Source organism: Silurus meridionalis, chromosome 24 (genome assembly GCF_014805685.1).
Source record: "Silurus meridionalis isolate SWU-2019-XX chromosome 24, ASM1480568v1, whole genome shotgun sequence".
NCBI classification, from domain to species: domain Eukaryota; kingdom Metazoa; phylum Chordata; class Actinopteri; order Siluriformes; family Siluridae; genus Silurus; species Silurus meridionalis.
The window spans coordinates 8,365,705-8,378,596 of NC_060907.1; the positions used below are offsets into that span (position 1 = coordinate 8,365,705).

The window sequence follows — 12,892 nt, forward strand, 5'->3', positions numbered from 1 at the left end:
CTTGTGAGGAGCGTGGAGGCGAGACGTCACCTTCTGGGGAACTTGGAGACGAGACGTCGCCTTCTGAGAAGCGTGGAGGCGAGACGTCACCTTTTTTTCATGGCCAGGTGACGGTACAACTTCCCCTTCGCAGACTGGCGGTGGTGCGATGTCTCTTTCGCGGCCTGGTGGCGGTACAACGCCTCTTTCGCGGCCGGACGGCGGTACGACGTCACATTGGCGGCTGGGCAGTGGTACTACACCCTTGGCGGAACACTGGAGCGGAGCGGCACCCTTGGCGGAACTCTGAAGCGGAGCGGCACCCTTCGGCGGAACTCTGAAGCGGAGCGGCACCCTTCGGCGGAACACTAAAGCGGAGCGGCACGCTTGGAGAAACACTGGAATGGAGAAACGCGCTCGGAGGAACACTGGAACAGAACTGTGCGCTCGAAGGGACTTTGTAGCGGAGAGGAGCGCTCGGAGGGACTTTGGAGCGGAGCGAAACGCTCGGAGGGACTCTGGAGCGGAGCGGAGCGCTCAGAGGGACTCTGGAGCGGAGAGGAGCGCTCGGAGGGACTCTGGAGCGGAGCCCTCTCAGAATCAAGAGGGTTGTGGTGGAGATCCACCGTAGTCATCCCGAACATCCCCAGGAATTGCCCAATGAAATCGGCGTATGAGCCAAAATCGCCTCCTTTAACGCTCCACAGCTTACTGGCTCTAGAGAGAGCGTCTTCAGACAGGAGGGAAATGCAGAGCGCGATTTTGGCTCATTCTGCGGGGAATTGGGAAAAAAAAATTTCCACATACTTGCCGACGCTCCATAGGAATCCACCCCAATCAGCCATCTCGACAGAAAAGCGAGCCGGGAATATCTGTCATGCTCTCGGAGGGGCATGGCGCAGCCTTCTGTACTGGTTGGACCTTCTGTCAGGGTACGGACCATGAGTTGGACGTGGAAGTAACTCTATCATGTTTATTTATTGAGAGGAGCACACACACACACTAGTCATGTAGAATTACGAACTGTGACGCATGATAAATCCTGAACGCGGGCATAATCCTCGGAACGAAAGTAACCCACAGGAGGAAAGTAAACCATGGGAGGAAAGTAATCCAAAGGAGGAAGGTAAGCTAGGTTAGTCACCGTAGCCATCGAGTAGGTCCGACATGAGTGAAATGGGAATGAGACCTTATATAGGGGAATCGGTAACGAGAGACACCTGTCTCTCATTAATGCCGGGAGCGGCAGAACGAGGCAGTGTGACAGCCACCAAGGGGGGGTGTGGCAGGTGGATCCCTAACAATACCAAGCAGGTGCTAATAATCTACAATTTCAGTCATCAACCGAAACAGAAACAGCTGTGTAGGAGGCTCAAACCTATGTGAGGAAAAGCCAAACTCTGCTATTAAGGTGAGGTTTAGATGGTTTCATGTCACCATGGCAAAAGGGTGGTCACACCAAGTATAGATTTGATTTGGATTTCTCTTCTGTTCATTTACTTTCCATTTTGTTAATGAATTAAAAAGAGAATGAGCGGAAAAAAGCTACTCCAAGGCTCTGTAAATGACCAAGAAATAAAAAAACGTAGCATCTTTCAGATGGTCAGTAATTGGTAAAAAAGTAAATAAGCGTATGTCAAAACAGCCATAGTTCAGTGACTTCACACTTAAGCCATCATGGCTTCTGTAGCAGACTAATCTTGTAGCTTCATGCAATAACATGTTATTGTAAATTATTAACATGTGATTGAATTTAATACAGTGCTGGAGAGATACACTCAGAAAGTACAGAATGTTACAAACTTGTACAGTTTTCTCTTTTTAAATAATTTCATTGATGACATTTAAAGATGAATAGCCACGAACCAATCATTAATCTACAAGCATTAAAAGGGAACTGTTGTCAACATTTAGTCATGTAAGTTGCTTGTCTGAACCCTTGTAAGCAAAAAACAGTTTTATGTAACTAGACCTTGACAATTTGTAATTCAAAACCCCGTAGCTAGACGATTCCTTCAAGTATCAGGCTGCTATTATGGTGCATCTGCTGTTTTAGTTGCGGTGCAGCCGAAAAAATGTGCAGACTCTCTGTATCAGAGTGTCTCAGGAGTATGATTTAGTAATTGTGTGTCAGCAGATCTGTCAAACTCCAAGAGGGAAGCAGTCATTTTTATCTTGCTTATTTCCTCTCTGGGTCTCTGAACCAAGCCCTGGACTTTTTCCACAGAGCCTTCATTTAGACGCTGCTTTTCTCTGCAAATCTAATATGGTGTCTTCTCTTTCTCTCTGCTTCCTCTTTATTCCACTCGAACCTGCTGACTTGTTTTCTGTCTCTTGATTCTAAGGTTTCCAACCCCTTTGCTTTCTATCAACCTTCTTCTCTTCCTTGTCTTTCTCGCTCTCTCATTCTCACAGTCATTTTGTCTATCTTACACACACTCTTCTCTCTCTATTCCTGTTTTGGTTGCCATGGAGAGCTGTATTGAGCTGAGCAGGAGGTAGTTGACACACTAACACACAGTGAACCGAGGCGACTATATTCACACATATTCATGCTAGCATGCACACACAATTGTAGAGACGCAAACACATAGCTCTTATTGTTTTTTTTGCATGTTATGTCAGGTGATGGATTTTTTTTTACAGAAGAAAACATTACACGTTGTGGTCTTGTAACAAATGATCAACAACAGAGGTGGTGTGAGGTGGAAAAAGTAGATTTGCTCTTTTAACCCGTTATAAAATGATAAATCAAAAATATATATTTAGTATAAAAATTTAATAATTAAAAAGGTCCATTTTGATAATTGTCTTTATGGTTTAAGTGTTTGTTGTATGTAGCACACAAAAGTGTGTGCTAAATGGCTGTGGGAGCAGTAACTGATTAAAATTTTAGTATTATAATAATAATAATAACATTACTCACATTTGTCTTTAAGGATTATATTCTGGATTATTTTGCATGTTTTGAACAGTAGTATGGTCAAATATCTCATAGAACTTATATGTATTGCTGTACTTTTTTGTGGTTCCAAGTTTTCTTCTCTTAAACGTACGACTGTTCTTTATATTTGCAAATGATAAAATTAAAGACGTACTGAGGACTCCCATTGTAACATTTTCATGCTTGAGCTCAGTGTATATGTATACAGTGTTTATAGGACAGCATTTAGAATCCGGCATACAGTAGCTGTAGTGCTATGCAGCAGGATTAGCACAGATTGCTAATCCTTCCTGTGAGAGTATCTCTGGTCGGCCGACAGCTGTGGGCCTCTGGACATCAGATTTACCTCAGATTATTGCAGAACAAGGCCAACTGGATCCAATAAGAGCACAATGTTCTCTCTCACCCTCACTCTCTCTCACTCTCACTCACTTACTCTCTTTCTCTCTCTCTCGCTTGTCCTCCCACCCCCATGCTGTCCTAGAACAGACTTCATCTCTTTACATCAGCATTGAAACACGAACAATTCGCCGACAATATTTATTTGCTGGGGGTTTTTTTTGGTTTATAAATTCAACCTTTTGACCATGTCGAACACAAGGTACCTAGAATGTAAGTACACTTCTTTGCACAATTTATTATTGCCAGGATGGAGTATTTAGATTTATAAACATATGCTAACAGCAGGTTTAAAGAACGCTTCGAGATTGTTTGAGATTTTGACAGTAGCAGATGTTTTCTGCTTAGTTTCATTACTTCTTGAGGGTTTTTCTTCTTGAGAGTGCAGATCCTCAAATTCCTGTTTTCAAAGTTGCCATCAAGCACAATAAAATATTAGTGCCAGCTTTCCAATCTGTCTGCATGTTTCTGGCATTAGAGATACTTGTAAATTGAAATTGTAAACTACTAAACTAGCCTATTACTCAAACAGGGGGCACCAAGGAGCATTTTATTTTGTTGTATTTTATTTTGTTGTATTATTTTTGTTTGTTGGTTGCTGCTGTGTACTGATCAAACTGAGATCATTGTTGCTTCAAAAGTATATTGAATGTAGAGTGTGGAAGCAAGTATGCTTGTGCTGGCTGAACTGTGGTGTTCTTACATTTAACCGTTTTTCTGCAAACATCTTGTTCTCGTTTTTAAATGGCGATGGTGCACTGATGCTGCTCTGCCCGCTCAGGCTGGCTACCTTTGTGCCTTCTGCGTCTTTTTATAAGCCTTGAAGGTATTTGATGAAATGACTTGTATAGTCCTCTTTGAGGTATTTTAATAAAACACAGTTTGCAGTCTGTTTTGCTGTAATCATCAATGGCTATTTTGTCTTGTCTGTTCAGAAGCACAATAACGTAAACTTACATCACCTAGTATCTTGTGATATCGGATGCGGTTTTCCGAGCATCTTTTTCATAGAAGAAATTGAGCATGATATCAAACCGATATCTGATACCGAATATCAGTGTCAGTGCCTAAATGTAATGATACAGGAAATGGACATTTCCACTGGTTTGCAGAGTCATACCAGCTGATCGCCTGCCAAACCGACTGTCTGTGGGTTAAAAATCCAGTTTTACTAGGAAAAGCACAATATTGACAAGGAACAAGAACATATGCTCATTACTGCACCATTAAAGCCTGTTAACTGCAGTGTGGAGCAACAGTAATCTTGACTGGATTTACAGACACAATCAATAGATAAGACCTCTACTAAGAAGTCTAAAGTGAGATTGATACGTTCGCACCTTTAGAGTCACAAACACAAAAAATGCGGGAACTGTTTGATTTTATATTAACGGTAATAGCATCTAATTAAGCCCTGCCGGTCTCCACACTGCAGACCGAGAAAGGCAGGAAGAAGAGAAATCATTGAGGCCTAGGTATTTTAGGAAGTCTCAGTCATCCATCTTGTAAATGAATCACAGGAAAGCTCTAGTTAATGTTGAAAATGAGAGGAGAGAGAAAAGAAGGAAAATGAACTGAATGAAATATGAAAGGAAAAACTCCTAGGATGAATTTGCTAAGAATGGATGGTCATAACAGTGTGAGTGGCAGTGTGTGCAAATGTTAATACAACAATGTATGTGTCTATGTTTTCCACTTTTCTTACAGTGTTTGTATTGTATATCTGTTTTCTTTCCTTTTTTCTGCAAATCTATTCACTTCAACCCACCTATTGAACCCTAATTAATTAAAAAAATCTAAAAACACAAGTATAACTTACCAACATTACATTAAATTAGAATAATAGTCAAAGAATTAAGGCATTGCTTACTTCTATACCCTGCAAATAAAGATCTCTTCAGCCCCACCTACTTCATATTTTTTGGCAGGTGATGTGGGTATGCAACCTGTGCAGGAAGCAGCAGGAGATTCTTACTAAATCAGGAGAATGGTTCTCATCAGGGCCAAGAGGCAGGCCTCTGAGCGTGGCTGGCTCTGAGGCTGACCGGGACGGCAAACTGCGCGCCAGGTCCCAGGCTACAGCCGGAGCTATCCTTGCTAGTGCTAACGACGCTTCCCTAGCCTCCGACCGGACAAAGGGAGCAGACACCATGCCAGCCTCCCGAGCACGGAGTGAACCTCCACGAGAGAAGTATACCTGCTGATACACAATAAACTGTGATACCAGGCATAAATATTTGTTGCTCTACATCAGTGCATCTAAGCATAGTCTTGACATGTGAATTACGCATCATACTTCTGTCATACTTTAATATTTAAATTTTTCTGTAAAAATTAAACTTGGTCCTACAACTAAATTATTTATTACTTAATCATTAAGGGGTGTAACACAATGTTACTACTTATTGTATATCAGTATTTATTTATTTATCACAATATTTTATGAAAAACACAGCATTTGCGAGTTGAACAAGGTTCTATTCTTCCATCACAAGCTAGTAATGCTAGTTATTCTCATTTAAAGCATCATATCCCTGTTAGGCCGCTACTATCGATGATCAAATTGAATATAATTGAATAAATGCTGTAAATGCATCATTGACATTCATGTGAAATTGTGGTATTGCAGTTTTTTATAGCACATTCATTCTATTCATTTTGACTTATAAAGGTTAATTAAATAGTTAAAAGGAGGGTCCCTTGGTGGTCTAGTGGTTAGGATGCGGCGCTCTCACCGCTGCGGCACGGGTTCAATCTCCGGTCAGGGAACCAACCCCAGCCACTCTTAGTGCCGGTCCCAAGCCCAGATAAATGGGTAGGGTTGCGTTAGGAAGGGCATCCAGCGTAAAAACATGTGCCAAATCAAACATGCGGATGATCCGCTGTGGCGACCCCTAACGGGAGAAGCTGAAAGAAAGTTTTAATTAAATAGTTAAAAGGCTTTTTGCATTAAAATAGGTCCTTCTTGCAACCAGAACCTGTAAAACCTCTGTCAGATGAACAAAACTAAGCTTGAAGGGTACAAAATAGGACCTTTGTTTAAGATAAACTGCTTAGAATAAATTTATCTTAAGTTCAACATTTCATATGTTACATAATGTAAAAGTTTGAAAGTCCTTTATCTGGTCAAGGCATGAATTTACAGATGTATGATGTCAAGCATTTGATAGTTTAATTGTGACCTAGCCTTTCATGTTTCTGCTTTGTTAAATAAAGGTTCATCTTAGAAATTTTGAAATGTCCACTATGTATAGAACTCTTTTTTTTTTTTGGTAACCATAACAGACTCCCTGTTTCCTTGTATAATAGGAAGAGGCCAGTGTCTCTACATGAGCAGAATGGCAAGGTCATTGTCAGAGGTGAAAGGAGAGTGGGACCAGGCAGGATGCCTGGTCAGGCTTCAGAAGATCGTGCTCCAGGAGAAAGGCGAGAGAGCAGGCGTCTAGAGAAAGGCCATTCGCAAGAATATGACCACCCTGGTGACACTGCCTATCCTGACCAGAAGCGGAAAAAAGAAGAGGAGGAACGCGAGCGCGAAAAGCAGCGACGGGAAGAGGAATATCAAAATCGATACTGTAGTGACCCTAACCTGGCCCGCTACCCTGTCAAACCTCAAAAAGAAGAACAAGAGATGCGCATGCATGCCAAAGTGTCCAAAATGCGACAAGAAAGACATCACAGTGACATGGCCATCAATGAAGTGGGCCTGGCTCAGGATGGTTGTGAGACCCCAGGAAGCCGGCTAAGTAGGAGGACAGCAGGGAATGAAAACCGCAAAGCAGTAATAGAAAACCATCGGGCATACTCTGTAGACAGGACCGTGGGGGGTAGCGCTGGCGGGGGCCCTGTACCCCCACAAAAACAAGGTCACAGTGGTTCTCATATGAGCCCTGGAGGCTCCCAAGACATCAGGGATGGACAGGATTGGGGCCTCAAAGGCTATTTGGAGCCAGGATCAGCAGCATTGCTACATAGGACCAAGCGTGAGAAAGCTGCCGAGAGCTTCCGGAAAGATTCTTCTCTTAGTTCGGATCAGTCAGAATGTCTCAGACCACCTCCTCCCCGTGCTTATAGGCCAAAACGAGGCCTTAACAAGAGGCAGATGTCCATTAGCAGTTCAGAAGAAGAAGGAGGGTCAACACCTGAGTATACCAGTTGTGAAGATGTGGAGATTGAGAGCATAAGTGAAAAAGGTTGGGAAGTATTTTACTTGGCTTGAGTAACTAATTTTGACTTTATTCGGTTGATGAAAGGATGTCATACCATACGTAGCAACTATGGAGCAATTCATAACAAATTGCATTCTTGATCTCCTTGTTTCTAATCCTATTCTGAAAATCATTTCTTTAATTTCTCCAAAATGGCATTTTCTCTTTAAATTCAATTTGAACAATGAACCAGAATAAACTGTTAAAGCCCCAGAAGAAATCATGTCATGAGATCTTTGCACAGTTTTTTGCAAACTGCAAAGTACAGTAGATTTGTAAAATACACCAGTGACCCAGTCATGTTACACAATGACTAACTCTTATGATGAAGCATGCAAAATAACCAGTGTGTATGCCATTAGTTTTATGGCATTAGTTTCATCAAGTTTGTGTTATGTAAAAGTTTACTGATGGTGTTTAATGGTGCATTCTTGCTTAGCTAGCTTTAAGCTAGACTGTTAATTGATGTTATTAAAATCTGTTTGAAGAAGAGACTAATTGAAGTACTGGATGCCACAGAACCTCCCATCTGTGTATAACGAACAATCCATCTGTTAGATGTTTTTTTGTTTGTTTTTTAAGCATGATGATTCATTTTTGTACCTGTTGTCTAAGTGATTAGTTTGAGGTGACTCTAGCATTTGGATTGGTTATTCTTCATCCTTGTCCTCAGTTATTATTGGTTATTGGGCCTCAAACATGAATGGATTTATATTTCGGTGCAGATGGATGGATGGCTGGATGGATGAATTGTGTTAATTTGAAGTCTTCCTAATATTATTTTTCATTAGGAATCTGTTGTGTGTCTTTCTTCCATACTGTTCCAAATCTAAGCTCACAAGATCTGAAGTAAAAGCTTTAAATTCAAAGGTCAAACTTAGTTTGTGCTGAGGACCAATGATGCCACACTCTTTTCTTATCCTCAAACAATACACTCAGCATTACTAAGAACTGGGCCTTTTAGACACAGTTTTACTTTTCAAATTATCATTTTTAAAATGTTAACAAATTTTACATATTTGAATGTTACAATCTGCAAAATGTTACTTTTAGTCATCTAGCAAAGTTTATCAAAATGTGCATTTCCTGTATTGTACAGTATCGTGCATACAAATGTATTGGTTATACAGTAATCCCCCTTTACCGCAGTTTGACTCTTGTGCACCGGTTTATCGTGGAATTGCATTTGACACATAACTAATTTGTTTGGCAGATTTTTCCAGGCTCTCGCGGATAGCACGATAGACCAAAAAACATAGGGAATTGTTTTTATGGAGTTTTATGTTGAAATAATAAAATGTATTAATAAAAATAGAATTATTAATTATAAAGTGAAGTAAAATGTTAATACAGTACAGTACTGTATACATATTACATATTTTGTGGTGGTGTCCATTTATCGCGGTTTTTCGTTTATTGAGGGCGGTTTTGGAACTTAAACACCGCGATAAATGGGGATTACTGTACTCCAAATACATTATACCTTACTTTACTAATAAGGTTAGTATTAATGTAGTCACAGTTGCATTATTTTATTTTTCTAGGTGACTGGGATTGTCATCCTCTAGATCCCACTGTATGGCATGTAAGTTTTATCAACAGTATGTTCATACATATCTTGGATAGGGGGTTTTAAAGAAGGAATCCTGAATTGTTGGAATATGATGGGTTAAAAGATTTGCCAGATAATATGTGTAAATTATATTAGGTTACAAAATTACATAAAAAAAATTTAAGCATTGTTGTCAAGCATTTTGACTTGAATAAGTATAGATTTAGTAATATACTCTAATTGAGTAGTTTATTTGAGAGAATTGTCATGTAGCTAATCATATTAGCTATTTAATATAGAAGTGCCTTTTAGTTATATGGTAACAGACTGTAATCCCATGCATTTGACTTCATAAATTAAATTTATTCTTTTGTTGATAGAATTTAAATTAATAAAACCAAATGCTAACCTCATTCCAACTTTACCTAGAAATTTTGTTACTGCTGATTTTGTTACAAGTTGAGACAATGTTAAACCTTTGATTACTCTTACATTCATGCAATTTATCGACCTGATAAGTTATATAGTGGTTTTACAAAGCATATTATTAAACTAGAGCGTAAAAAATAATTAGTTAATTCATGCTGTAATAGCTTGATAACATGGAAAAAGCATCAGAGAACACCCACAACGTCTTATAAATAAATTCACACTGACATTACTGTGATTACCTTGTGGTTTGCAAACCGTACAAAAATTCCTCATCAGATCTCTGATAGAGTAGATGTTTACCCTTTGGTTATGCCTAACGCTCTATAAGAATGTTTGTGCATGACAGCGAGACTGTGTTCATCATTAATGGGTCTGAAAAACCACCATTCCATTTCCCCCCAGCATCCTGTTACGTGGCAGCCATCAAAAGAAGGAGATCATTTGATCGGCCGCATCACTCTTAGCAAGCGCTCGGCAGTGCCTCGAGAAGCTGGCTCTTTGCTCGGGCTGAAGGTGAGATCAACAGGACACTACAGACACATTCTCCATGCTGCATTTTTATCTATGTCTAAGTAGAAGGCCAAGCTAATTTTAGTCTATTTCAGTGCAGGTCAAGGAGTAGCATTAAAATGTTTACTATGTATCTTATTATTCAAGATGTTGTGTTGCAGAACTTACCAAGTACATGTTTTTTTGTCATTAGGTGGTTGGTGGGAAAATTACAGAGACTGGAAGACTTGGAGCGTTCATCACCAAAGTAAAGAAAGGAAGCCTGGCAGACGTTGTTGGCCATTTACGAGCAGGTAAGGATAATTGTTCAAAATGTACATTTGTTTAACTCAGTTGACTAATAATAAAGATTAATGTCATAAACATGGCCAAGAATATTTTCCTTATGTGCTGTGTTACTCTGATGGTATTTCTGGCTATTAGAAAGTGGTTTGGCTGAAAGGTAGCCTTTGTGATTTCAGGTGATGAGGTGTTGCAATGGAATGGGAAAGCGTTGCCTGGAGCAACTAAGAAAGAGGTGTACAACATCATTTTAGAGTCACAGTCTGCACCTCAAGTAGAAATTGTTGTTTCAAGGCCAATTGGGTAAGCAAAACATGTCTTACATAAATTGTTGTGTTTAGACACTCTATTTTAGTCTACAGGTATTATATGTGATATTAAGGTGTCTAAAATTAATATCTTATTTGCACTAATTATCTCCAAAGTTATGTTAAAGTGCTCCAGCATACACATTTTTTAAATACATTTTCATTTCTCATTTTTTATCCTTGTGTTGTCACTGGCTTGTTGCCTGATTGTGTTTACCTCTTTTGTGTTGCATTTTGATTGGGCTGAGTATGGATACTTTGTCATTGTCTTGTTGGTTATCATGCTTGTGTTTTAAGTCTGAACCTTGATTATTATTATTATTATTTTTTTTTTTTTAAGTTTCTTCTTTTAGGACCTTATTAGTATTTAATTGTCAATGAGCTCACTGTTTATATCAAATTATAAGATAGCTGATTTGACATAAGGAAAATGTTCTAGGATTTAAGTTTTAGGCTTAGGTTTATTTTTTTTTTAAGGATTCTTGTAGGGTCTCTGCGTACTTTGTGAAATTCTGGCCTTTTAATGTATACAACCAGGATTTTTAAAACAAAGAATTTCTAATTAGTCACAGTCACAATAGAGCAGCCTCTACATCTCTACATATAGAGAAAATTGTTCTGGAATGGCATAGATGTGTAATATTCGGGGAGAATGTGTATCTTTTTTTGTTTCACTTGTTCAGTTTGATTTGATTTTCCACTGCATGTTTAAGATGCATCCACCGAGTTCCTCCCAAAAACACCCTCAAAAAGTTTTATAGAGCGTATGAGTAAGTACAACACTCAAACTGTTATATTGTGTCCAGTGTCCATAGTGCCTGAACCTAAAGTATTCCCAAACCTTGTTGGCATTGTTAGCATATTAGCATTTCTTAGCTACCAACATCAAACCCTCTCAACTTGAAACATCCTCTGTTTTTTCACCAACACCCAGTGGGTGTAATAATTTCGTATTGAAATTTATGATATACCTGTTAAAATGTCCTTCCTGTTCTTTTAAAGAGACACACCAAGAATTCCAGGGACATCACATCCTCCTCTTGAATCTAGTAGGTTTTTTATTTAGCTTTTACACCACATTCAGTTGCAATTTTTTTATATATAATAACAATAAACTTTATTTATCATATATCATTAAAATGTCATTCTCTCTCTCACTCTTATTTTCCACCCCATTAGCTGGTTCTAGTTCTATAGATGAGTCTCACAAGGTGGACCGTCCCTCCATCTCCGTCATGTCCCCCACCAGTCCGGGAATGTTGAGAGACCTGCCTCAGGACCTACCAGGCCAGCTTTCAGTAAGTACAAGCACAAAAGATAATTACTAGTCATGCATGGTCATATTGTATTATAGAAAATAAGTTTAAAGATAACAGATAATGACCAAATAATTAAAATTACATTTTCTTTTTGCTAACATAAGACACAATGGAGTACTAGAGCATCCAGTTGAGAATAAAACAAGCACAAATGACCAGAAACAAGTGCAAGATAATTGTGGTTAAAATGCAGTGACCCAAAAATAATAATTAAATAATATTACAAGCAAAGAAAGCAATTTAAATTAATTAAGAAATAATGTGGTGCTTGGAGGTGGTAAATCTTAAACACAGGGGTGGGAAGGTGGTAGCTCAGTGGTTATTGCTCTAGGCTACTGATCAGAAGGTTGGAAATCCAAGCCCCAGTATTATCAAGCTTCTACTATTGGGGCCCTTGAGCAAGGCCCTCAAACCTCTGTACTCCAGGGGTGCTGTAACATGGCTGACCTTGTGCTCTAACCCCAGCTTTAAATATAAAATGCCTTTCCTTTCTTTTTATGGCAATATTAACTATTATATTAGTTTCCATTCTTTGGAACTATAAGGCCGAGGCCTGTTCCAGTAAGGCAAGGTTACTGTGTATAGCTCCAAGAAAACAGTGCCAAGTTTGGTATGAGGTAAAGTCTAGCATCCTCCACAGAACCCAGAATTCTTCTGATCTAAAGACCTTTGGGATGAACTGAACCTGATATCAGTGTCTGACTTTACTGAAGCTTTTGTAGGTGAATTAGCACAGATCATCACGATTATATTCCAAATGTAGTGGAAAGCCTTCCTAAAAGAGTGGAGTTTATTATAACAGCACATAGAGACCAAATCTAAAATTTTTAATTAGCATTGATAAGAGATTTTGACCATGTAGTACATAGACAGGATCATTGATGAGTTTTTTCTTGAAGACACCAACGACCATCATCATCATTTCTTAAGGAAAGTTCATATTTAAACCAATGGCTTAT

The 12,892-nt window shown here is 39.2% G+C and overlaps 1 protein-coding gene across 10 annotated transcripts in view; it reads left to right on the forward strand.

Annotated features, from left to right (window-relative positions):
• Positions 1-12,892, forward strand: part of rims1b (regulating synaptic membrane exocytosis 1b) — a 58,603-nt gene that overhangs the window by 18,272 nt on the left and 27,439 nt on the right. For 9 of the 10 annotated variants that reach the window (XM_046837023.1, XM_046837024.1, XM_046837026.1 and 6 more), the window contains 8 exons: positions 5,251-5,513; positions 6,632-7,515; positions 9,075-9,115; positions 9,917-10,027; positions 10,218-10,317; positions 10,486-10,609; positions 11,617-11,663; positions 11,794-11,912. In XM_046837023.1, the coding sequence (XP_046692979.1) occupies positions 5,251-5,513; positions 6,632-7,515; positions 9,075-9,115; positions 9,917-10,027; positions 10,218-10,317; positions 10,486-10,609; positions 11,617-11,663; positions 11,794-11,912 (1,689 nt within the window). Of the gene's footprint in view, positions 1-3,227; positions 3,536-5,250; positions 5,514-6,631; positions 7,516-9,074; positions 9,116-9,916; positions 10,028-10,217; positions 10,318-10,485; positions 10,610-11,616; positions 11,664-11,793; positions 11,913-12,892 lie in introns of those variants that run through there. The other variant, XM_046837028.1, reaches the window with a different exon arrangement.